The following is a 26,914-nucleotide window of genomic DNA, read 5'->3' on the forward strand; positions in this document are numbered from 1 at the left end:
TCTACAGAGAATCTCTGTTAACAGGAATTCATTTGCTATTTCTAGGGTTTATCTTCAAACTATTTATGTATGCCTATAATTATAAATACGTCTTGCTCGAAATACCAACTACTTTAGTTTAAAAAAAAAGTTATTTGCATTGAGTGAATCATTTTTAACGAAAGGATTGATTACAAATACATGTTACGATATTTTTTCCCGTATATTGTATAATAATGTACATACGTGATTCATAGTAACTAATATTTAACAATAATTGGTAATTATTTAGATATAACAAGCGAAGGTGAACTCTTGAAATCCAATAATAAGGAATTTAATACAATACAAGACTCTTTCGTCCCTTTTTCTTATAGGTAACTATGTATATAATTTTCATTCAGTTTTATTTATCATTATTATTTTCGTTATTTCTACGTTTTAAGAAGTGATGCTTCGATTTTTTTTCACTGCCCTGATGTCCTGTGCAGCAGTTCTACTTCGTTTTCTTTTCCTTATTTCTTACATTTATTACGTAACGTGATAAATATTATACAATCGTGGTCAGGCAATATTGAAAGAAGGAATACAAATTCTTTATATCCACTCTCAATATTAGAACTACTTATAATCTATTGTACAATATGTATATATGTATATGGTACAATATTCCATGTACGTACTCCTGCCAAACAATTTCAATTTTATAAATAATATGAACTAATTAAAAAAAAAATTTTCAGTTATCCGAATGTACAAATTTGGAATATATGTGTGCGTGTGTGTGTGTGTACAAATGTTGAAACCGTTAAAATTTATTCGAACTGCAGGTTGGGCGTAAGTTGAAAATAAATCAATCATTCACGTCTGAGTACATGGGATGAGAATTGAACATTTTGGCGCAATTTTGTTTTGAAAATTTTCGATTGAGTCATGTTTACCCCCAAAACAGAATAGAGACCTAGTTTATAGCGTGATATTTTGATTCGCCTGATTAAACACCTTAAAACGTGGTTAGTGGCATTACCATAGGTACAAAATATCGCGCTGTAAAATGTGGAATATTGAAATTGAATATACTAAATATAAGACACAACAACGTAATCACATATAACATTATCAATCATTGTTTCCTGGTACACGATGTAATAGTAATTACAATGATCTATTACTTAAATGCTTGAACTTTGCAGTTAAAACAAGGCTATTTTTTTCATTACATAGTTGTATATGGCATATCAATCCACCTCGAATTATAGTTATTTGATGAATATTTAGGCATATCCGTGATGACGTTCAATGATACGAGGAATAACCACCAGTGAGATAAAAATGGTTGTCTCTAGCGTGCTATACAGTCTACTATATTCTATAACACTTCTTCGATCACAGTCACTCCTAGATATCGTTATAACCATTCACTGATCCATAAACGTTCTCGGAGTCAACGCACACGATCATCAATCTTCATCATTTCACAATTACATTCTTATATAAATATTCACACTATTTAATGTCTTTCCAAGACTTGCGTTGTACGAGACCCTTCAAACTCGGCTACTTTACACGAGTTTTCAAGTGCTGCAAAAATTCATAGTAGCTCAGCGCGGATTCAATACGATCCTCGATCAATCGTTCTGTGAAAATCTGCTTGAAATGACTGTCCTCTCTGAAAATACGGGATATACGAATAAATTGATGGAATTATGAATAGTATTGGTCCCGATATAAGTTGACCGTGAATATACGATGTTATTTCAGTTTTTTTTTTTCTAATTAGACTATTAAATTGACATTTTAAGTCATAGCTTACCTAACTATCTGCAGGGAAGCGTAAAACGGTTTTTCTTCTTGAAGACTAAATATGAAATTACGAACTCTATCGTTTTCAGGGGTGTCCAACTCGGGCAGTTCGTACTGTAAAGAACGCATTGGAATAAAGTACACATAGACAACTGTACAAATATTAATACTGCTGTATGATTAAAAGAATGAGTTCTCCTAAAGATATTTCATTTTTAGAATACAAGAACATTATGAGCTAGTCACGTGGGTTACAAGATGGAAATTTTTTTTCTCAGTATCCAGTTCCTACTAAGCTTGTTAAAACTTGACTGATCCGTTTTCATTATTGTAGTCACACATGAATACTTTGATGGCATTAAAGTTTGTAGGAACAACACAACGTACCATTTCTTCAGGTATGCAGGAGAAGGCTTGAACGCCTAGAACGTTACTGTAGAATGATGCGTGTAAATTTTTTCCTATGTACATAAGAATTTTATCACCAGCATCAAGTACAAACGCGCCTCGTGAGTCAAGTTTTTCAGCAGACAAATGTAACCGTGGTGGTTGCGGGCATGTCTTCCCATCGACGTCTTTCGCATTTTCGTCATTGAGAGCGTGGATTGGATACATATCGGGATAGACGTGTTGAATCAGGTGAGATAATGGTAGAGCTTTCATTTGACACATGGCAAACACCCTATCATCCAATCGTGTACTGGTCCCCGATCGAAACGCGATCTATAACATACATCATTTCAGATCACATTCAACGATTCAAGTAACATAGACATCTTCTTGAAATGCATAATTGACTGGGGAAAATTTAATGTGAAATATACCAACACTGATGACTACTTACGTATTTCAATAATGCAATAATATAAAGCGGGAGTAACTTCAAATTTCCTGGGGCTAAGAGACTCCCAGACGCTACAGATTGACATACTTTGTAGGCAGATAAAGCGTCAATTGCAACGTTTATCAATGCATCCCTTGCATCGGATAAGGAAGACTGTTGTGATCTGTCAACAGCTACATGAAAATTGAAAAAATCAATTGAATTTATAGAGTATTTTCGGTCTCATGTCAAGAAAATGAAATGGGGAATAGAATGCCTCAGGTTCCTAAAAATTCAAATGAAAAAATATCCGGAGACATCAACAGGTTTTTATTCAAAACTTTCAGAAGTTTTTAGATCTAAGAATTTTATTTCAATGCCATAAGCTGTTACGGAATCAATAAATCTATCAATCGGCTGATTAATAAAATGAATTGACTAAACGTACCCATTTTAGCCAATAGTCCGATGATACATTGTTGATCTGCCGAATGTAAAATATCACTCAAATTGGCTGCAACTGGTAGACATAAGGTGTGTACTCTAATCCGCCTTTCACCTGAAATAATTGCGTCAAATTATACCTAGGACAGCATGCAGACGGCTAGAGTTGTACGACTTGCAATATACTTAAAAATTTGCAGTATAAAATTTCAATTTAGCCACATACCCTTGCTAGAAGTGTATAAAAGTGCAGCCTGAAAGCAAACACTTTGAACGTCAGAGAGATTCTCTTCAATGGCAATTTGCATTCCAAAACCTGCATCTGGGTTAACATTTGGTAAACTAAGTAAGTCGGTCGACCGTACGAAGAAGTTTCCGTGAAATGTGTCTATGCTAAGACCCCGTGTACAACGTATTCTCATCACTGCTTCAAAGCCAATTTTACGTGTCAAATAACGACGCAGCATTCTCTCCAGCATATCCGTATGCTGAGGTTTATTCACTCGGAATAAAGGTATGTGGTACATACAACCACCCGAAAACTTACACATACCAGCTGAAAAATAATTTTTTCTTTATGAATTGTGAACAATCGACAATTAATACCGTTCTGTACGACAATTGCAACAAAATCTTACATGATACAAGTTGGTAGATAACCATATATTAATTTTAATATAAAAAGTTGTGGGAATAGCTTACATAATGTGGCCAAATCACTGTACTGGCTATTAAGTAGAAACAAGTCGACGGCAATTTGTTGCCCGCTGCAGTCTAATGCAATTCTTTTATAGAAATCAGTCGCTGGATTCAAATGTGGTACATCTTTGCCTGATCGGTTGTTCGGATCTTCTCTAGATTGCAAAGAACCAGGACCCAAATTAGGTAAACAAGTCTGGAACACCGTCACTCTTCCACCAGTTGGGGACTGTACATGAAAAATAAATCAGATTGTGTAACGTGGCAACTAAAGGGGAAGATTTACTATTGTTAAACACAGATGGATTGGAATACATTATGATCATTATTAGAATTGGAATACCATGAGCTTGAAAGCTGTTTGTAAGCCTGCCCCTAGTGCACAGTTCGTATCATGCGTTCCTTGAAATTTAACTGGTAATTGTGACAACAGATCTCTGATCAATTCCTCTCTTTCCTTCAAATTTACAATGAGGTTATCCGGGCACGGTAAAAATACATCTGTAAAGATACAAAATATGCTTTATTTATTCACTTTCACCCGTTTCATAATAATATTCAAAATACAAGAATTCAAAAGACCAAGTAAAGAAATGTATAAAAAACAAATTACCATCCACATCCAGCATAACCATCTCATGCGGCTGTGATACATTATCAGGCATACTGAAGAAATGTAAAGCAGAGTCAATTGCAAGGAATCCAACTTGTGTTCTGCTATCTCCTGGTAACCTGGTCAATTCATCAGCTATCGTGTTACAAACAACATTTAGATATCCGCTTTCTACTGCGAGTCTTGATACGTCCAGGACAAACAAATAAACCGCTGGTTGTGGAGGGCGAAGCTGGAATAAGGAATAGTTTTTCAAATTTTCGAATGATGTTAACATTTAAAAATTTTTCTTTTCTTTTCATCCTTTTGAACAGCTATTCACAACATAAGTTATCACTGTTAGAATATTAAATACTCATGATCATTTATTTGAAAGACTTGAAGTTGGTGAAAGAAAAAATTACTTACCATGTATTCACTAGGTGCTATAAATTCGATAGTACTAGTTTTTACTTCTGGTCTCCGTGATGGATCACCGTAAGATTTAGTAACTGGATCAAACTGAAATTCTTCAGGAACTGAAAGAAGAATGATTTAATTACCAATAAAGATTAAATGAGATCATGAGCATATAATTACCAATATGCTTGGAATTCGATATGATATGAATGGAATTGTTCTGATACTGACGTTCATTCACCCTGTAGCATAAGTTGCACTTCCATCTTTTTGAATCCACAAAATAAACAAATGGGTTTATATAGGTTCTACAAGCACGGCAACGTACAATTGTACTGCATTGTATTACTGGCAAATGCTGAAATAATAAAAACAAATATTAGAAAATGAATTCGTAAATTACTATTATGCATGCTTTCAAGTCATAATATGCCATTGTTATCCAATAATTCAAGACATAACTTACGTTCAAATCTTTAAACGGATGGATTAAAACTCCCAATGGTAATCTGGACTTTTTCAGCAGAGAACTACTTTCAGGAATTTTAGTTAACGTACATCTGAAAATACTACAAAAGAAAATATGATAGTAAATATTTTGTGAGATTGTTTTACTTGGGAAATAATTTGGCAAATGTACTGTGGTTATTATTAAATTATAACTTACTCCGGACTGCAATTTACACTGTCAAGAAATTCCTGCTGTAATTTGACTTTCGGTGGTTGGACACTTTCAGCTGGTAAAATATTTCGCGTTTGTAAGAGGTCAACACATTCCATCCCCTTGAAAAATATTAAATACACTTGAATCATCTATCAAATTTCAATCCCGAAGCATCTGAATCGAGTTAATACTGTCAACTCAAATATTGAAAATACAGTACTGTAACATAAAAGATACCCCCCCATTTGCTTAAATGATGACAAGTTATACATTCTAATAGAAACCTAGCAATTGACAGATGCATACTGCATGCAACTAAATGACATGGCAATGCCATATAACTGATGACTGTATAAATAAGTAAGTATTTACAAAGTGTAAACAGTTTTCCTACATGTTTGTGTGGTATGGATTTCAATAAGTAACTCACCCATAATTGATTGAAGCCAGAATGGGCAACATTGAGACCGCCCATTTGACTATTTAACTGATTCATCTGGTCAGGGTAAGAACCTGGATAGCGTTTGGCCATATTATCCAGTGGGATATTAGACATTTGCCCAGCATTATGTGGCTGCATAACATATTGATTTTGCTGAAAATATAAATTAGTGTCAAGTTTTACTCAACCCTTAGATAGCGATAAGGCAACAATAAAGTATCCTATTATTTCGTTAAATATGTGAGTAGATCGAAATATCTTGTATTTCTTTGCCAAAGGTGGAAAGATAAGAATGAATGAACTTGAATTAACATTCAACATAGCTAGGCAAATATTGTAACTATTTCTTATCTCATTAATAGAGTGATGTCAGAATTAGCTTCTCATGGTCCTTGACAAATTTATCTAAGTATGAACTACATGAAAATTAAGACTCACAACCATGAGTCAGCAAAATTTGATATTTGTTCATCACCGATAATGTACTCTGATAAGTGATGGAATGTATCAAAAAATCCATTGGATGATAATGTGCATTACAGTAAGCATTCTGTATTAATTTGGTTTTCAGACATTTCATATTTACATTCATAGGCTGTTGTCCTGGTAAAAGAGGCACTCCAGCTTGGATGGGACCACTTTGATATTGACCTAGACCAACTGGAGCTGGTGGTGGTAACACAGGCTTCTGTAGAGCCAGAGGAGGACCTGCCATATTGCCTGTGTCCGGTTGTGTTTGTATTCCGTAAGGATTTTGAGGATACTTCCTTTGACTGGCTAGATTTTGGAGGCTGCCATATGAACTTTGACTCTGACTAAGTGCAGTAGGAGGTCCAGACAGATTTGATTGACTGCCGCGCGTGGCTTGTGGATTGGAATATTGATTCGTATTGTATTGGGTCGAGGATGGCATAGTGGACATATAAGGTGTCTGAGAACCAGAGGTTTGCGGGTTTGTTGGAATCGTGTTTTGAGAGTATTGGGTAGCCGGAGGTCTAGGCGTGGCAAACTGTGTCTGCAAGTTTCTTGTACTCAAATTTTGAGTAGAATACTGAGTGCTTAGGGAACTTGGAATGGCAGTTTGTACCGTACCCAACGCATTCTGGGAGTTAGTTTGTACGTTTTGTATGCTGCTAAATAGATTTTGCGTGCTACTGTAGACGGGTTGTGAAGAAAAACTGGCAGAGCTCAAACTCGTGGCAGAATTAGTATTTGGAGGTGCAAAAATATTTTGTGTCGAACTTCTGGGCTGCTCTGGCGGTGATTGAAAGAAAGGAGTTTGACTTGGTTGATTACTATCCGGTTGTGTAGATGAACTTGAAGACAGCTGATTCACACTTTCTACACTTTTATTTGAATTTGATCTCGTATTTCCAACATTTGATGATGTTTGTGGGTCATTCATCATAGGTGGCCTGTTATTCTGAGTTGGTGGCTGGTGCGATAAATTTTGAGTAGTTCGACTAACCTGGCCAACAGTTGTTCCTGTATGACTGAGGCTTGGTCCAAACTGTGTGAAACTTTGGGGTTTAGATGCAGTCTGCGACACGGTTGTGATGTTTACGTTGTCAGTTAATGAAACATTGCTCAAATCAGAAGCATTATCATCAAATGCAGGTTTTACGTATCCACCTGGCAATGGATAGCTTTGATTCGAGGTCGGAGGAATTGAAGGTTCTGCCACGGTTTGAGTAGGATTGGGGGATAGAATTTGACTTGTTGAGGAAATTTGCTGAGAGTTAGATGGCTGATCTACAGGTTGTGTGGTAGAATAAGGTGGCCTAAGCATAGGGGCATTGGATACTGAGGTTGCAACATTTGATGGACTGTTCTGAAGAGGCGGAGGCGTTCCAGAAGGGCTATAGTTCTGCATTTGACCCATTCGTGAAGGTAAAGCAGCAGGGTTCCTACTCAAACTTTGCTGTCCATTAATGGGAGGTATAGATGACCTTGGCATCTGTGATCTATATTGATTGTGTGTGGGTGAAGGGTCTCTTGAGGGTTCTCTTGATGGGTCGCGGGAGGACTGAGAAGATGGTGTACCTGCAGTTAATAATTAACAATAATTCATTATTATCCATAATTATATAAAATTTTATATCCATCGGTAAAAGTTGCACTTATAGTGAATTGAAAAGTAATGAACCAAAGCGTTTGGTTCTAATACTTCTATCACAAAGATTGAATAGAGGAATTTCTATACCATTCTGTATATGTTGCGGTGTATTGGGTTCTCCATTAGCCATTGGAGGTCTATTTTTTAAAGATCCTGGAGTATTTGAGTATGGTTGGTATTGATACCCACTTGACTGAGACATTCTTCAGCGTTTAAATATGACTGAAACAAAAATTATAACTTCGTCAACATAAAGTAAAATAACTACGTGATGAAAATTTAATACACCAATTATTTTATTGATCGTTTAATTTGTTTGTTTGTTTGTTACGGAGCAAATAGACCAGTCCAGTTTTGGGTGATACCACATAATACATGTTAAAACAGACCAATCTTTTAGATGAGCTGGCTTACTTGTAGAAATAGAAAATAAATAAAAAATAAACAGCATTGCTCTTGCCTGTGAGCCTAATGTTGCAGACATGACTATATTGACCATGCTGAGAAACTTGACACAACTGTTAATAATCCCACTTAGAATTTCAACTTGTACAGAGACACATTTTTTTACAATATCGAGTGAAGACTGTGATTACTTTAGATAGAAAACGTAGAAACGTTTCAATCTAATTAAATATTGTAGATGAATTATTGTCAAAGATATGTTTGTAGACTAATGAACAAAGTGACATTGTTAGAACTGTGATGCTGAGAAATGAATGTGGCTCAACATCAGCTCAATACAATGTATCTAAGAATCGTTGATGGATATAATTGGATATCAGACCTCACAGCAGAAGCAGTTATAGATCATTAGCCAAATATCTAGACAACGCTACCGCGTGCAATATGTGGCATCTGAAAAAATAATTCGGGGGAAAATAAATTACGTCTTCAATTAGAGACAAAGAGGATCACGTAACACGGAGCTAGTATCATTGACCTTTTATGCGAGGCGGAAAATTTCTCTAATTTTTATTGTGGCGATTCAAGTAATCCATGGCATTGAGATGATTTAAAAAATCGAGCACCTTGACCCAATACACGATACCCAGAAACTTCGGGCCAGTTCTGTCACGCCGCAATCTTGACCTCAAATTTCGGCCAGCCAAGAGTAAATATATTTAGGGGACGATCGGAATTTTGGATGATGAGAAATATCACTGTACTGTCGTGTGGGTGAAAAACGCGCCGTCATTAATGATAACCATGCGTTCTAAGGTTAAAAACGTCATCGAAAAATGACAAAATTGTTTCTCGGTATGCGAACGTCGCGTTTCAAGAATTTTTTTCGACTCTATAGAAAAGCACATACCTCTGTGAAAAATCTTGTTTTTGAGATTATTCTTCGACGTTACGGTTTACACATCACAGACGCACGCATTTCACTTGAAAAGGGTGATTTTTCGATAATTATTTTACGAAAGCAACACATTAACGACACACAACATTACGTGGCAGCTTAGGCGAATGCAACGCTGAGTCTGCTGGTGACAATTAGTCGAACTAAAAATACGTCATCTCGTACAGTTCGCATCCATCTCTTCCAGGCCGCTCCCACCATTCGACCCATCAACTTCCAAAGAGCCGAAGATAACTTATTACAATTACGAAACGATTATGCTAGATTACTCATTGTCAAGGAAAATTCATCCTAACAATACACCTGTTTGATAAACGTTAGTCTTAAGGATTATCCTTCATTTATTTTATAAATATATTTGGCAATATAACATTTAAATACAATAAGATAATTTTGGTGCATTATGCGTATTAAAGTCGATTTCAATAGAATAAGTTAAATTTTGGTCAACGAGCGGAATAGTGATAGTTAAGATAAAGTAAAACAAGAACATTAGTTGGAAGTTCATTCATCTAAGTGCTCGCAAAAACGTCAACTCCTCAAAAGTGCAATTAAGTTTTTTTTATTCGTTTTTTTATTAATTGAATTAAGTATTAAAGATTTTTTAAATTTTACTGGTAAAGGTAATCTGTACGTATAAAATACGTATCGTTTGAAACACATGCGAAATATCAACACCTATTATGGCAGAAGAGATAACACTTTACATGAAACCACGATTTTTTGGATTTTTTTTTTTTATACCTGAATTTGCTGACTTTAAGAGGATGCAGGCTCAGAGAGACATTTATACGAAACTTTAGATAAAACTCTGGGTGATAATTGTAAGACACACTCATATAATTACTAGAGTAAAGAGATTTAAAGATTCTACTAAAGTTTGTCCCGCGATTTTTACGTAATCGACGTTTCGCAAGCTCGGCCGCGAATTGTAGACCTATTGGAGCCTTATCTGCACCCCCTCAATCCCTGCTCCAGTATTCATTAGTTAATCAATTTCTGCGCCCATCAAAAGGCATAGTGGCATAACTTTTTCCATCAAGTCGGGAATGTTTGCAGCACGAATTTTAAGCAGTTTCTTCCACGCTGCGGGCAACGCCGACTTTACCAAATGCTCTTTTATCACATCTGAAATCAAATTTGATAGTTGTCAAGCCTAAAATCGTATGAAACATTTGAACGTAATACGTTTACAGTTAACTTTAAAATTAATATGATTGTCAGTCTTCACATTGGAAGCACATACCTGATTTCACAAGGCTATCGGTCAACGCTACGGTATTATAAATTATAGGAGACTCAATCTGAGGACCATGTTTATCAAGAAAATCGCGAATTGTCGACCCGATCTCTGCTTCAATCACAGGTGTTTGAGATTCCACTAAGCTTATAGTTGTGAGTATAGTCAAGCTTAGCAATGCCTCATTCTGCATTAAAGCATGTTGAGCAGTCAACATTTTGACCAAATGTTTAATAGCTCCGTGACTTATAATTAACGATGCGACTTCTTTATCTCTGAAACAAGATTTTTCTATAATTATCAGTTTAATGATGTCAGTATATTAGCAATTCATAGCTTACATTGAATCGAGTCACCCGACTCATTCTGTTCGAAATAAAAAATTTTCGTCACTGAAACAACGCTCACCTGCTATTTTTGATTAGCCAAGCTAATAAACGATTGGCTTCACCTTGTACTCCTGGATGATCCTCTGTACCACACCATTCAACTGTTCTTTTAATGAGATCTTCTCTTTTACCCAAGGAAATCGCGGCCTCTTCTAGATACCATATGGTACAAAATCAGAAAATTAAAAAAGACTCTAGTTTCACACATTATCATGCACAACTACATTCAAGTAACCTAGAGATAGAAATGTATGAGAGAAATGTGATGATAAAAAATATTAAAAAATGTTAATTAAGCTTACGTTGCCCATCGATGACCATTCTTAGTGTGCCCAGCAGTTTGAATACAACAGGAAACGTGGGAATATCTAACATAGGATAAACAACATCGACGAGACCATCCGCTAATACCAGTGCTTTGTTGCAGGAAGGAATGACAAGATTACGAAGGGCGCTGAGCAAAGCATGTTGTAATCTTATGGGGCAGTTTCTATTATCATTTTTGCTCAGAAGCCGCAACAATTTTCGATGGACTCCTTGAGTAACCATGAGCTCGCAATGCGTATCACTTCTGGCAAAATTTCCCATTGCCAAAACAGCCGCAAGCTGCAGATCCTCGTCGTCACTTTCCAACCAGTCGACCAGCTTCTTATATACTTCTCCATTGCTACCGTTGTAGAGAACATCCATACTATCATCTGCATAAGAGTAAAATTATTTTCAGTATGATCGTTTTGCAGTTTTCAATTTTGTCAGCAAATTTAAACATGATATTGACATTGTTGACGATCTATGCATATAAAACTGCATCAGGTTAAGTATGTCAATTACTTGAAGGGTGATAAATACCCTCCCACTTTCTTGAATAACTAGCATCAAATATTTACCTCCAGTAAGAATTAAGACAATCAAATCGCAAGCGACTTTCAACACTGATCGCGCCTCTTCGTCTGTACAGCGTGGACCATGTTTTTCTAATAGTTTTAATAGTAATTCGCACACACCAGCTTTTGCTAGTAATAATTTTGTACTTTCTGTAATGAAAAAATACAGGATGCATTACAACAATATCATAAGTTTATTTTGGAATGTAATCTTGATTGCGAAAATTATCAGCAAAAATTCAGATCGGGAAAATACTTGTCTCTGACAGTTTACCATTTTCTGCTTGTCCATGTAACAGCTCTAGGCACATTTCTGATAATTCTGGTGATGCATCACTCGCTAATATATTAACAAGTATTTTAGTTAATCTTTCATCCAGAACCTCCTGCCCCAAATCGGTTAATATTCCTAATATCAACATGGCATGGGTTGCTGCTTCGCCAGATGTGGTGCCGTCAGTTTCTAAAATACTGCAAACAACTGACAGCACGTTGTCATCCAAGGCCTGTAAAATTTATTCTGTAATAACAAAATGTATAATGCTAACAAAGTCGAAATTACTGTATAAGTGCGAACGGATTTGAATTGAGTAGTTTACCTTTTTTTGTAAGGCAGTCTGATTGATAAGAAAGTTCAGTAAAAAGCCAGCAGCAACATTTCTCAATCCAGCAGCTCCATCACCATCACCTAAACTTATCCCCATTTTCAGGGCTGTTAAAATGTATGTTAATCCATTCTGCTCGTCCACCAACATCTTTCCCTTGTCTATATTCAGGGAAAATAACAGTTATAATTATGTTTCATGTACAGTAAAGAACAACTATAGCAGAGTGTAATTTCACAATAAGATCATTGCATATTGAACATCAGATAACATATAACGAACACCCACAGGTAACACAAATAAATTACACGATAAGATAGCTGCGATTGGTTTATAAACGCACCATTTTCATAGCAAATATTTCCCAGAGCTCGAGATGCTTGTGTCAGAATATCAATATCATATTCTCCTTTTAATAACTCTACTAAAGCCTTAATCAATTCTGGGTTTGTACATTTCTCTCGCCCTCGATCGGTCTTAGCTATTTCGGCTATCGCTCTTGTAGTTTTCGCAATGATTAATGGTGACTCGTACTTTAGAAGTGTCAGGAATACATCATCGATAGCAAACTCTAATGTTTCTGTAAATAAAAAGGTAAGCACATAAGTGTTTGAATGGGCACGTGCTTTAAATCTGTTCTATTTCAAGTAAAAGTGGCAAGATTAAAGTATGGAAATCGGAAAACTGTGAATACTTATTTCAGAACCAGATTGCTATGGGCTTTATTCATCAACAATCAAAATCGTAAAACTCCTTCAACTAATATTGTTGATTTATATACCATGTATGTGCATGGACTTGGTTGGGCTGAAAGAGCATGCGCCAATACACCCATATTTATTACGCAATCAGCCTGGCTGCTTGGCAGTGTGAGCGCATTGGTGCATGCATGTTAGCCTGCAGTAGTCCATGAGAATGAATGGCGTAAGAATAAGAATCACCTCCGACAGATGTTTTGCTAACGTTGATCAGAGAGTCCAGTATTTTCATTATGTTTGTGATACCATTTTCTTTAATTTCATTCCCAGATTTAATGGCATCGAGCAACTCCCCGAAAAGTTTGTCAATATTGTGCGTTGTTTCCCCTGGAACAGTGAAATTCTTTGTAAATTTGTTTTCACGGTACATTAATGACCGGAAATTCGTCCCTCCCATCTCATAGGATTATATATTGACTTCATCATTTACACTGAAAAAGTAGACGTAAAAATTGATCATTTGGATTTTCTCAAGTAAAATCCGAGTTTTGAATTTCGCACTAAGAAAATATTGTAAAACAAATGCTGAACTTATAAATACATATAATTCGTTAAATGAAAAATGATCTAAAATAATAACGAATCACAGATTTCAATGGAGAGATGAAAAACATGTTTACATGGCCAAAGTAGAGTTACAGGCTGGCCGTTTATGCGAGAATCATTGTTGCTTCCAGGTACATTAAAGATTACTAAACAAGTTGTGATGTATAAAAAATATTTTCGTGAATAAAAAACGACAAATGCATTGAAAACGACATTCCTTTAAACTTACCTTCCATTATTATGACGTACTTTCAAACTTCTTTGGTGCAATTTTGGTTAATTTAGTGGCTAGTTACTTAAAAATAAATGTTTACCCCTCAAAACATTTTTTTTTGTGTTGTAAATATTGGTGGGAAGGTACAATGTTTTGTTGATATAGGAAGACAGAACATAGCCGGCCTTCAGAAAATTGACATGCGTCGATGACGTCTTCATTTAATACTCCCTTTTTCGGACGCTAAAGATTTAGGAACATAAGCAGCGTACAAGCGGCTCCGTTGTCATTCCCCACAAAAAATCTGCATCACGGTGCATATCCAAGGAAAAAATATCGCAGGCAATTTCATCCCCGACGATAACGGAATTTTAGCGATATCAATAATACCGATAAACTCGATGAACTCAAGATTTCCGTAATTCTACATTGAATAAAAATCATTAATAGTGCGTTCTAAAATACACTGGCAACACTTCAGCCTCTAACTATTGACGACACTTGGACGCAATATTGCACGCCGCCCGAGCGATAAGCGGCCACGCGCTAGGTCTGAATTCTCCATTGCCAACACAATCGACTAGGGAAAAAAATTTACTGTCGCAAAATCGGTTTCCGTCCAAAATTTTTGAAAGGAGCTACTTGCCATCTACTTAGACGCTCAGCCAATTTCGTAAAAATGTTACTCCGATAGTAAGCAGAGTGATCGATGCGTGTTTATACGGTATACACATACTCTGATCTCTGGGTGCGTGCCGAAATTAGCTTCCAGTACCACACATCTCTGCCAGTACTGTCAATAACTGTTTACCTTATACGCCGCCGAGTTTGTGATCAGCTCTGCCTCTGTCCTAGGGAGTTTTGAGCGCTGTCAGCTAGTTTCGAAAAAAACCCTCTATTGTATGTAATTCCCTAAGAACAAGTTATGCAAACAATGGATAGAGCACGCTACTGACGTAGCAACCGCCTTTGGCAACCGCTTTCTAAAAGTGATAGATACAAATGGCTTCTGATGGTGATAGAGGGATTTCGGATAGCATTCAACCGTCCAAAAATGTCACAAAGCAACTGTCCGGCACTGAAAAAGAGTTGGAAAAGAAGAAGGAAAAACTTCAAGGTATAATAGCAAATAGTGTGATATGTTCAAGGAGATTTACACAATCATAACCTCTTTTTGTTATTTACCGATTAGGAAGACAACAGTTCAAAAAAATTATATCCTGATAGGATATTTAGAGATATAGCGTGTAGTGATATTGTAATTATAAGAATCTAAAATTTATTGATTCAATCAACATTTCTGAATGACGATTACAACTTTGATTTCAGCGGCAGTTTTTCTGACTGCTGTAACAGGAATAGCAGCAACATTGGGTTTTGGAACAACAGTAATTGCAGCTCGAAGACAGGATCCAAAGTATTTTCAAGAAGGCGTTTCTGGGACAAAAGCAATGACGGAAACTGGAGCATCGTTAGCTCTTAGAGCCCTAAGCTGGGGAACATTGTACGCCGTAACTGGCTGTGGCATATTATGCTACGGTCTTTGGAAATTTTCAGGAGCGTCTAACGCAGAGGAGTTCAAAATAGCCATGGGTTCAATGTTGCCTAGGATATCAAAAAATGACCCACCTCAGAGTAGGACGGAGTTCGAAGGACTTACTGATTTGTTAACATACATCTCTGAAGATTGGGGTAATGAAAAAGCAAAAGAATGTAAATAAATCATGATGTTGTAATACTGTATTGGTCACTCATTGTTTATATTTCTAGTCAAGAATTAATGATGTGTAACATGTTTTGTAAAGAGATACGAATATATAATTCGAAATAGAAACACCAATTTTTTTTATGCTTATCCAAATATTATTTACAAACAAGGCTAACTCATTTCCCCGTGATCATCAAAATTTTTATCACTCTTTTGGTACATCATGATCTGATCTTAATCAATGTCTAACAGCGCTGGACCTAAACTTAAGGTGCTGGCATCTATTATCAAATTTAACAGGCAGATAATAAAAAAATTGGACTTTGGAACAATGTACCTCTTCATTTCCAAATATGAAATAATTATTAGAGTGAAATTTTAGCCCCTTTTTTTTAATGCCTGCAGACTTCCACCCATCTTAGAAATTTTTATACAAAATTCTGTTGCAGCCCTCGCATAACGAGCAAAGTGTGCAGCACATTGAGCTTGACACAGATTTAAATACGATAAGATTTGAATCCTTGTAAGATAGCAGACAAGCCATTGTCGGTAAATTTTTACACATACTTAGTCATGAAATAATCTTGATACATGTTGAACCCATATCGAAATGAAAATAAAAAACCACTGCAAAATGAAATCTTTCACATGCTCGTCCTTGTTGCCATTCCTATTATTTAACACAACATATGTTGTACATAATTCTTGCTGACCGACTCTATGAAAGTGCAGAATAGGAAATTAAACTGGCATATGTCATGAGTAAATCGAAACTGAAGAGTAAATGCTTTAGCTGCCTGCTTAAATATTTGGACAATGTACACCGCTAGTACAAATTGCATCAGAAATCTTTTCATACGGCCAGAGTTTGCATGATGTAAACGTTGTACCGAGTTCGAAGATATTGGCAAATGACAACTCGATATCTGAAGAACAAGAGAGAATGGCGTGATTATGAACTTGCCTGTGCGTCATGTCATGTATTTACGTTAAATTAAAATTTCATTATCGTTTGATCCTTGAGTCTGGTAGCTACTTAACATTCCATGATTCATTCAAATGGACGGAAGAGTAAAGATTGAATACCATTTCACACTCTAATTAACATCTCCTTTTGGATTCACACTAGTCTTTAATGTTCACAGCACATGCACTTGACACGTCGAGCCTATAGTTTACGGGCATACGAATTGCTGGAATCGTTTGAAAACATTTCATCCCTTGATATTCCAACTGTGTGATTAATGTAAAAGAGACTCCCACGACAACGCACATGTCGTAAAGTCGTCTTTTAGCTGTTTTTACAAAGACATCTTTTACGCAAAGTAAAGAGGCGTCGTGAAGCTGTCTTCCTTGTTAGACAATTTTGAGACATGGATTTTGATGCATCGAAAAGATGTCCTGAAGCCGTCTTTTTGTAATACGCTTTCTCACCGTCAGATGATTCTACATTTCGAATAAAGTAAATCGCATAATGCACAGTCAACGCGTCGTTAATCGTAGTCAAAATTTTTCCATTTTTTTTTTTTTGTCAAAATTAGCAAATGTGTAATGATTAAAAAGTGTCTTTTTTTAGCAGTTCAGTATCCTCAGTCACTACTGTATACCTGACCTTTAATAATTTATGTGATATCAGATGCTTAAATCAATTGCGAATTAGCTGCTTTGATGTTACAACAATTTTCTAGCCTAGATCAACACAAACAAACGCTGCGGTATACCTTTGACCTCGCATTTAACGAACTCGTGAGCCATAATATTACGTTGTGTTGGTCTGTGTTAGGAAATTGATGTAGAAGATAATAATTTTCATGCATCGAAAGACGTCCCTAGGCCGTCCAATAATGGATGTCTTCAAAATGTCTTCTTTGAACGCTAAAAGATGTCGGAAAATGTTGCATCCGCCATCTTTTCGACATCTTTAAGGCATCTTTTAGGAGTCTCGTAGGAAAAACTGTAAGCCGTCTTTCCCGATCATATGGCGTCGTTTAGACATCTTTGAGGGGCGGGTATCTTTTCTGGGTCGGATGTACCTGAAATTTCAAGTGCCAACTTTAGTTGATAATATGGGTGTATGTATTGCGATTATAAGACTTACAAAATACTAAGTACAACTGGTTTAACCAGGTCAATAAGTACTTCTGTGAAAAAATAAATCAGGGAGAAATTTGGTTCGATCTTGAAACATTGTTAGAAAAAAATAATAATGCGATTGAAAGGCTCAACAACCATTTGAAATTATTAGATTACAACAATTGCATTAAATCAACTTCCTTGTACTTCGATCTAACGTAAGCATAACAAAAAACGTACCAGCTGCATCACGACTTAACAGTGGGTCCGTTTGTTATTTTATTTCCACTTGTTTCCCTCTCGTTCATTCGCCTCTGCAAGTTCTACGGCAAAATACATCAAGATAAGATTCATTTTGTTTATATTTACTGTAAAATAAATTACGTAAATGTGTAAAAAAAAGGGAACCGAAAAGAGAGAAAAATAAAAATTAAAAGAAACCTGACCGTCAAAGTTAGCTCGGAAAAAAATATGCGACTAGCTTTGATGGATTGCAAATGCCATTAGGACTATGATCAGGACCAAAAAAATTATTCGCATCGTAGTCGAGGACAATAATTAGCTGAGCGTGGTAAGCGGATGCTGACTTCAGAATGTAAGTAATATTTACGCAACAGGCAACGACGCTGCTCGTTTATATAAAAAAAAAAATAATAATAATAATATCGGTGCTGGAATAATAAATTATATTTAAAATACCCGTGCATATTCTAATGTAAGTTTGCATGAGCGTAAATTAAGAGATGAACATAGTTCAAGTGTCCCAGTAGTAAATTACAATGTGCACAAAAGATGCAAGCAGTAATATCACAAGCGGGACATTACATATAGTTTTCCGTAAAAAAATTTTCAAACCAAGAACGACGATTCACGGAGACGAGCGAAATCTTGCTTACATATATCGTGACTTGCTCAACTCTGCGGTATCGCTTGTCTAAATTTAATGTCAAGAATGAAAAGACGATTAACTGAAACTGATGAATCGAATTTGGCATACATGTAAAACCAGTATTACAACCAATAAAAGAAAGGACGTTGATAAAAAGAAGAAGACGGTCGGGAATTTCCATTAATATTTGTAGTGTTTTTACCATCGACACGGGAATACCAATTACCGAACCATTGATCGATAAATCGCATTTTTTACACCGAAGATATGTTTCCTTCCTTCGTGATATTATCAAAAGATTTCAAGTGGCGTTGAAGTGCTCCTTGAAAGGTCCGTGAAGATCAGTTTTAAAATAATTACACAGTCAATCCATTTACAGCAGACCTTAAACTCACATGTGTGCAACTAGTCATTGAAAATGTGACGCATTTCATGACTTGCGATACGTCAATGATACAAGTCATTTTAAATTCGTTCTACAACTCATAATTTGTTCGATCAAATTACCTGCTCAAAACCTTCAATAATAGGTTTGTGCGTTGCCCGTGCGTGTAGTTAACTATAAAACACATGTGATTTAATTCGGAACTCCCGTTGACCGTGACACTATTTTTGTTTACTCGATGCTCTAGGGCCAAATTTTTCAAATCTGGGACTAGGATCTTTGTCAGTAAAATGAAACGTGGGTCGTGTGATTACGATACGCTTGTTGATAAATGTTTACGGTGTTTCGAGCGTCAAACGGTTTCACCCATGGCCAACGGTGAAACACGCATACGGCCGCCGAGTATTTAAGATATTCATCTGATTGTGAGAAATGTGATTTCGGAAATCCGTGCTGAACTTTACAATGACAGCGAAACCACATTGAAAAACTGTGTCAAAGATTGCTTATACCTGTACGTACAAAATTTTTCCACTTGGCTGTACAAGTGTGTACTTGCGTTGAACCAAAAGATTTTGAACTCTGCATGACACTTGCTAAAGCAGTTATTGCTTTGGAATCCCATCGTAAGTCAAAAAATGGCTCAAACTGAATACATGCACATACCTACTTAATTATGTAAACAGCAATCAACTGCGATACTCGGGAGACGTAAGGAAAATATTCGTAAAATGAATCACTTTTACGTGATTCAGTATATGCGAGAAAATTTCCAGGTCTCTGTTGGATTTTTACCGTGCCCTGAAGAAAGTGATATATTAAATTTATATAAATCATTCCAACATCGGTTATAATGATGACGCAATTTATCACCACGTAGTTACCAAGAAATTTCCGCGATTATATTCTCATTATACAAAAATTAGAAAGTAATGTAAGTCACAAGCTCCACAGGCGATTATCAAAATTGTCGAGTTTTTTTAAATTTACACTAATGTATTAGAACTTATGAGTGCAGGATTTTATAGGGTGACGTCAGAACGGAAAATCTGGGAATTATGAGCATCGAGAAGAGTAAGGAAAAAGTCAGGGAGTCAGAATGGAATACAGGAAAACCATACTTTTTTTATAAATTGATTTCAAACTTCCGCAATACTTTGTAAATTTAACTAAGCTAACTTTCGGAAATGGTATTGATCGATTTTCAATTATTTGTGAGAAAAGAAGCAATTATATGTATTTTTGAAACGAATATGTATTGATGGTGAACAATTCCTGGAGATTTTGGTCATAAAAGCTGCCCAACATTACCTAAATTTCGTGGAAACAGCTCAAGGAATTCTGAACTTTTTTGACGGGAAAAATCAGGGAATTTTATTTCAGCAAAATTTTCGCTATCCGGATTCAGTGCACTGATCGCCACAAAATAGGCTGAACATGGATCGGACGAATGCAGTTAGATCGGTAAAATAATCCGGAAACATTTAAAGTGATTCTGCTTAATTCAGCCGTATTAAGTACAAAGTCTTACTTCCAACAGAAGGCGAGAAAATTTTTATTATTTCAATTGCATTTGCTCAAACTATCTAGAATCTCTCGTTGACGATCTAAGAAACGCGTGTCTATATACCTGTTCGGTTAAAAACTCGCGTGTAAGAGCAAGATAAATGAAATGACGATAAAAACTGACAATCAAGTGATTAATAGATACATTCGTATTTTTAAAAAAAGATGCGATTTTACTGAACAATAATGAAACACCAGCGTAGTTTCTCTCTAATTTCACAGACAGGCGATCCGTCGTCCATATGCAAACCAGATCTGCGTGATAATTGCAGTCCACGTTTCTGTCGCGCTATCACCGTACAAATATAATAATGAATAACTAAATTGCAGAGAATAAAATTCGAATAGAAAATGGGATGACATAGGAATGAATGGCAATGAATACGGAACGAGGAAGAATGGCCAGGTGTCAAGGCAAACACGGCCGAGAGAGAGAGAGAGAGAGAGAGAGAGAGAGAGAGAGAGAGCTGATAGTGTCAAGTGCAACTACGTACGACGGTCGAGTTCGATGTCACATAATGCAATTATAACGACGCTATCGCCGTTGCGGGTCGTTTAATTTGCATTGCACATTGTCCGGCTTCTGTCGAGCCAAGTTTGCGGCGGTGTTTTGAATAAAATAGGTAAGAGGTCAGACTGAGCTGCGAATAGCGGAAATAGATATATTTGACAGGGGTCGAAAATTTGCTGATTTTGGCGATTTTTCTTCTCTTTTTTTTTGTTTATTCTTAAAATACGCTAATCAGTCCTAATTTCTGTATGTCAAATCATAGCACACACGAAGAACATAAAATAAATTTTTTAACCTCTAATTTTGTTTCTGTTCTTTTTTTTACATTTTTTTCCTCAACGGTTTCTCGAAACGTGGTTTTCCAAAACTATGGACACTCTCAAAGGAAGAGTTTCCAAACTATCTGTCTCAAATTCGGATACAATATTCTTTACGCCATTCTTTATTTTGCTATGGAAGTTTATTTTTTTTTTTTTTTTGAAAACTTCATATTTTTTTTAACGAAAAACTGTCAAAGCAACAAACTAAATTCGATCCTTTTTTTCAAACCACCTCCATTTTGTCAATTTTGATTAAAAAAAAAAAAAAAAAAAACCCCATAACAAGGTAGCAACTTTCATACTGATTAATAATCTTTTTACTTTATCTTAAATGATTTTTACGGCCACAACCGTGTCCACCACGGAGGCTTCTTTTTTTCGAAGTCGGTTTCAGCTTCATAGAATGGATTTGAAAAATAACAAAAAAAAAGTTAAAAAATTCATTTTTTGTTTGTCACAAGTGCCTTGATTTGACACAAAAATGATTTTTCTTTTATACATATATATATATCGTTGTTCCCGTACATCACTCGCCAAGTTGTTTGCCATTTATTACACTACATTAAAGCCGCACGTAACGCTTAGGCTACAGGCTCTCAGCTCAATCGTTTTGAGAATATTTGCCCGTCATGCATCCCGATATAAATGCGTAGATGCCTATTACAGGTTTGGCCAGACGAGTAAACGATCATCTCTTCGTTTATAATACCCGAAGGCAATTGCGAGACACAATAGCGGCGAGGAACTGTTATTCAGTAATACCGACGGAAGCGGACCGCTTATTATCCTGCAGCTATATTCTTACGTCAACGAACGAACGAGCTACCGTCGCCTCCTTTAAGGGAGCTTTCCAGTGTGAAATTTTCAAAAAATCGATTTTTTTTTTTTTGCTTTATCGAATAGTATACACTCTTCCGAATATTCCCTGAAATTTTCATGCCGAAATTCAGATTATTTCGGTTACTGTACAGCATTTCTTGGTAGAAGGCAACGGAGCGCTACAGCTGCCGCGTCGGCCGTCTGCCCGTGCGACTGTTATTTCTATTGTCTCGTTCCTACCTGCACGTACATGAACTTGGCTCGCCAATTGTCGAAAATGTGAATTCGGACTATTGCATAATTTGCCGTTAATTAGTCGTAAATTAGTCGCGCAATTTATTTTTTTGTCGCACTCAATTTTGAAAAAAAAAAAACGGATGGCGTGCTAACTTTTCAAAAACTTAGCGCGCCATCCACCAAAATAACGCACAGCGAGCATCATTCGTAATTCTGACTTGGTTGATAATTTGCCAGAAATAAGCCGCAAATTAGTCGTCGAACTTTTGTTTTTGTCGCACTCAATTTTCAAAAACAAAAGCGGATGGCGTTCTGATTTTTCAAGAATTTAGCCCGCCAACTACCAAAATAACGCACAGCGAGCACCATGAGTGATTCTGATTAGGTTGATAATTTGCCGCAAATAAGCCGCAAATTAGTCGTCGAATTTTTGTTTTTGTCGCACTCAATTTTCAAATACAAAACCGGATGTCTTTAGAATTTAGCACGCCATCCGCTTTTTTTTTTTTAATTGGGTGCGACAAAATAATAAGGCGTGACTAATTTCCGGCTAATTGACGGCAAATTATGCAATAGTCCGATTTCATATTTTCGATAATTAGCGAGCCAAGTTCATGTACGTCCTACCTGCTCGTCGTTCAGTTCGATTTCGACATTCAAAATGGATAGATGTACGAAAGAGGAATGTGCGTGGCAGGATAGAAAAGGCTCGAGAAGCGGACATCCGCGAAATAGACGAAAAAGATCCGGTGGTTTCAAGGGAACAAATCGACACGATATCGAAACGAATCTAACGTTTGCGAGCACTTCGGCAGCAAAAATCTTGAAAAAGAGTCCAGAGTTTGAAGTCCGAATCGATCAAACGTTTAGCTACGTGATTTTGGAGTTCTTTTTGGTTTTCGGCGCTCTTCAGGAACTGTTGAAGTGCAAAAAGTGTAATAGCGACGTGAAGTTTTTTAAAAAATCGATTCGCGGATTGGGCTTTAAAATTTGTGTTCAGTGTTCGTGTCCAGATCCGGCCGAGATAGATTCTTGTCCTTTGATAAAAAATGCTTATGAAATCAATCGTCGTTTCTGCTTTGTCATGCGATTGGTCGGCATCGGCATAAATGGCATTAGAAATTTTATCGCCTTGATGGATTTAACTGCAAACTTCAATAATAACACCTATTATGGAATCGTAAAAATCCTGCAGATTGCAGCGAAATCAATATACGAGGCCGTCGTGAAAAAAGCAGGTACCGAAGAGAAGGAAAAAACTTTGGAAGCAGAAAATCGGGGCGATATTCTGACGGTGTCCGGTGATGGATCGTGGTCGAAACGCGGTTTCACGTCGCGCATGGGTATCGTGTCCGTGATTGGAAAATATACCAACAAAGTTTTGGATGTTGCTGTCAAATCAAGCTTCTGCAAGGCTTGTGTATTCTGGAAAGGACAAGAGGGAACAACCGAGTACGAGGCGTGGTCTGAGACGCATGAATCCGAATGCAACGTCAATCACGAAGGCAGCGCGGGAAAAATGGAAGTCGACGGTATAATCGAAGTATTCAAGAGATCAGAAGAATTGCACAACGCGAAATACGGTTTCTATATAGGAGACGGCGATACAAAAACATTCAAGATGTTATTAGAAGCCAAGCCGTACGGTGACGATTTGACGGTAAAAAAAAAGGAATGCGTTTTGCACGTGAAAAAGCGAGTATATAAAAGGGGAAACGAAGCAAGAAAAAGGTTAGTTCAACTAAAAAAGGCCAAAAATCAAATCGAAGACAAGGCAATGGAGAGTGAACCGAAAAAAAAAGGATCTCGTTCGAGTTCTCCGAAAACTAAAAAAAATCAAACAAAAAACACTGCTGTTGAACCGAAAAGAGCGCAATTGACGTTAAAATTATTGACAAATCTCTCGGAATATTATGGCTTGGCAGTTCGTCGAAATTCCAATTCCGTAGAAAATATGAGGAAAGCCATATGGGCTACATTTCATCACAAAAGCTCAACTGATGAAAATCCTCAGCATGAGTATTGCCCTCCGGGAGAAGATTCGTGGTGCGAATGGCGCAAGGCCGAGGCCACAGGAGAGGAGTACACCCATCCACCAGCACTCGACGAAGACGTACAACAAGTTTTAAAACCGATTTACGATGATCTAACAACGGAGGATCTCTTAGAACGATGTACGGGCGCGAACACTCAAAATAATAACGAGAGCTTCAATCACTGTGTGTGGCAACTAGCCCCAAAGCACGTATTCTGCGGCAAGCAGATAGTAGAAATCGCTACGCAGTGTGCTGTGTGCATCTTCAATGAAGGTTACGACCCAATTTTAAAAATTTTGGAGACGATGGGATGCACGATAGGGCCGAGCGCCGCAGATTTCGCCGCTAAATACAAGAATGCGCGCATCACCCAAGCAAACCGCCGGGCGTCCCTGGATAGCAAAGAGGCGAGGACAGCTCGTCGGATTGAACAATCCATTGAGCACGATCTTTTCGAAGAAGCAGAAGGGATATTGTATGGACCTGGCATCGCTGATTGACCGTAAGTAAACGATTTACCTAAAATTTCCTCACTTGAAACTTTGAACGCGTTTTTCTCGAAACAGCATTTTTCAAAACGGTGGCCAACTTGGAGGGCAGAGTTTTAAAGCTATCGAGTTGAATTTTTTACACAATATTCTTAACGTCATTGTTTATCGTGCTATGGAAGCTTTTTTTTTTTTTTTGACATCTTCCTATTTTTTTGTAAAAAAAACTGCCAAAAAAAAATGCTAAAATCGATACTTTTTGTTCAAACCGGCGCCATTTTTGCAAAAAAAAAAAAAAAGAAAAAAGCTTCCATAGCACGAAAGCCAATTATATACCGATCAATAATCTTTTTGTGTTTTTTGTCTCAGATCAAAATTGTGACCCCCAATGTGGCCACCACATCCAAGTGCATTTTCTGCAACAATTGTTTCATCATTTTTATAGATACTAATTAATAAATAAATCGATCTTTAAAAAATTGTTTTGTATTCTTCAATACCCAATTAATATACAAAAAAAAAACGAGACCGATTAGATTATTTTTTCTTTAAAAAAAAAAATCGCGAAAAACAGCGATTTTTCGGGCTGTCACACTGGAAAGCCCCCTTAAGCTTTGCAACTCCAAGAGAGCCTGTGTTAACCGAATTGCGATACCGAACGGGAAAACCAATGATTGAAAGTCTGAGGTACCTGGCGGTTCCATCGTTTCTACATATACCGGGTCGATTCAATTAGTCGTCGGTCCCAAGACCAATGACGCTGAAATACTTGAGTTTCATTTTCTGCCCTTCACTTCGCTACATCGGCCTCAATTTTCACTCTCCGACGTAATTCTCTTAGGACGTTTGCCGCGGAGAGGAGAAGGTGAAAAACCTTTTACCTCGACTAGAATCGCGTCTTTCTCCGCTTAAGGAAGAAACGCGTCACCGAGTTGTCGAGTGACATAATCACGGAGAACTTGTTTAGCAGTCGTTCACGACTGCCGTGTCTTCGACTTACCGACGACGCTCGATCCCTATCTGATTCTTCTAATCGGACCGTAAGATCACGTCGATGTAGGACCATTTCGTTAGACACAGCATCGCGTTCCGGCTACCGCTGCGTGTTTTCTCACTCACGAAAAGACCGTGTTTCGGAATAAATTAGAAGCTATATCATAGGTATATGCGAGATAATCGGCGCTTTCCTTTTATACGTCAATTTTCTCACACAACACGGCGCCAAGTGATTTGTGACAGTAACTTGATGTAAAAGGAAAGCACCCAATTGTACGAGATTTACCTACACTGCCCGGACCAAATAGGTATAATACGTGCAGACATTGCATAAAGTGAAAAAATTAAGTTTCACACATAACAACAACAACAACAAAAATAATAATAATAACAATAGAAGCGCACTTTCCGTTACGGCGTAATCCTGCAGCATTTTGTTACAAGAAAACGAATTATATTTTATCTGGAGAATGATTTTTATCTGTGATAAAGAAATTCTGCAAAATAGGCAGGTATGTGATTTAATACCCGATTTGATTAGCCGGCTCATGCACATTAATGTTGAGTTGTAGCATAAATGCGAATGAACTTGAGAGTTTTCCAGTGTTTACTTATCGACGTATATATTTGCACACCAAATGCGCAATTAATATTGGCATCAAATTATTCAAATTGGCATTACATATTAGCCGCGTAAAATTCCACTCCGAATAAATGTAAAGCATTTACACAAAACTTGGTAATTCAGTGCCGCGCGTCAATGCTATTTAATCGTTTGTCATAATGATACCATTTAACGAACTGATGAACTTTCCATGACCGGTGTAGATAAGGTAAATCGACTCATTTTAATCAAGGCTATACCAAACGAGCACGAAATTTGCACAAATCGCGCACGTCGATCT

The 26,914-nt window shown here is 36.9% G+C and overlaps 3 protein-coding genes across 6 annotated transcripts; 1 reads left to right on the plus strand and 2 right to left on the minus strand.

Annotated features, from left to right (window-relative positions):
- Positions 1 to 183: 183 nt before the first annotated feature.
- On the minus strand, positions 184 to 9,463 carry LOC124303694 (protein transport protein Sec24A). Of its 2 annotated transcripts, XM_046761220.1 has the most exons (17): positions 9,298 to 9,463; positions 8,070 to 8,204; positions 6,453 to 7,909; positions 5,855 to 6,019; positions 5,428 to 5,543; positions 5,227 to 5,329; positions 4,992 to 5,118; positions 4,770 to 4,879; positions 4,362 to 4,593; positions 4,092 to 4,249; positions 3,752 to 3,977; positions 3,276 to 3,605; positions 3,054 to 3,164; positions 2,627 to 2,799; positions 2,170 to 2,505; positions 1,793 to 1,896; positions 184 to 1,648 (listed from the first exon to the last, which is right to left on the minus strand). In XM_046761220.1, the coding sequence occupies exons 2-17, from the start codon at positions 8,182 to 8,184 to the stop codon at positions 1,537 to 1,539; spliced, it is 3,975 nt and encodes a 1,324-aa protein (XP_046617176.1). In that variant the 5' UTR covers positions 8,185 to 8,204; positions 9,298 to 9,463; the 3' UTR covers positions 184 to 1,536. The 2 variants fall into 2 exon arrangements, with proteins under 2 accessions (XP_046617176.1, XP_046617186.1); XM_046761230.1 differs by lacking the exon at positions 5,855 to 6,019.
- Positions 9,464 to 10,006: 543 nt separating this feature from the next.
- Positions 10,007 to 25,826, minus strand: LOC124303739 (rap1 GTPase-GDP dissociation stimulator 1-B). 3 transcript variants are annotated; one of them, XM_046761341.1, is made up of 12 exons: positions 25,705 to 25,826; positions 18,003 to 18,085; positions 17,411 to 17,722; positions 13,405 to 13,548; positions 12,807 to 13,043; positions 12,458 to 12,624; positions 12,133 to 12,364; positions 11,862 to 12,008; positions 11,277 to 11,672; positions 10,994 to 11,126; positions 10,592 to 10,860; positions 10,007 to 10,473 (listed from the first exon to the last, which is right to left on the minus strand). In XM_046761341.1, the coding sequence occupies exons 3-12, from the start codon at positions 17,442 to 17,444 to the stop codon at positions 10,334 to 10,336; spliced, it is 1,899 nt and encodes a 632-aa protein (XP_046617297.1). In that variant the 5' UTR covers positions 17,445 to 17,722; positions 18,003 to 18,085; positions 25,705 to 25,826; the 3' UTR covers positions 10,007 to 10,333. The 3 variants fall into 3 exon arrangements, with proteins under 3 accessions (XP_046617297.1, XP_046617306.1, XP_046617315.1); XM_046761350.1 differs by lacking the exons at positions 17,411 to 17,722; positions 18,003 to 18,085; positions 25,705 to 25,826 and adding an exon at positions 13,997 to 14,483; XM_046761359.1 differs by lacking the exons at positions 13,405 to 13,548; positions 17,411 to 17,722; positions 18,003 to 18,085; positions 25,705 to 25,826 and adding an exon at positions 13,245 to 13,355.
- On the plus strand, positions 14,929 to 15,815 carry LOC124303775 (transmembrane protein 242). Its single transcript, XM_046761405.1, has 2 exons — positions 14,929 to 15,098; positions 15,311 to 15,815. The coding sequence occupies exons 1-2, from the start codon at positions 14,984 to 14,986 to the stop codon at positions 15,700 to 15,702; spliced, it is 507 nt and encodes a 168-aa protein (XP_046617361.1). The 5' UTR covers positions 14,929 to 14,983; the 3' UTR covers positions 15,703 to 15,815.
- Positions 25,827 to 26,914: the final 1,088 nt, after the last annotated feature.

The sequence above is a fragment of the Neodiprion virginianus genome, chromosome 1 (genome assembly GCF_021901495.1).
Source record: "Neodiprion virginianus isolate iyNeoVirg1 chromosome 1, iyNeoVirg1.1, whole genome shotgun sequence".
Lineage (NCBI taxonomy): Eukaryota > Metazoa > Arthropoda > Insecta > Hymenoptera > Diprionidae > Neodiprion > Neodiprion virginianus.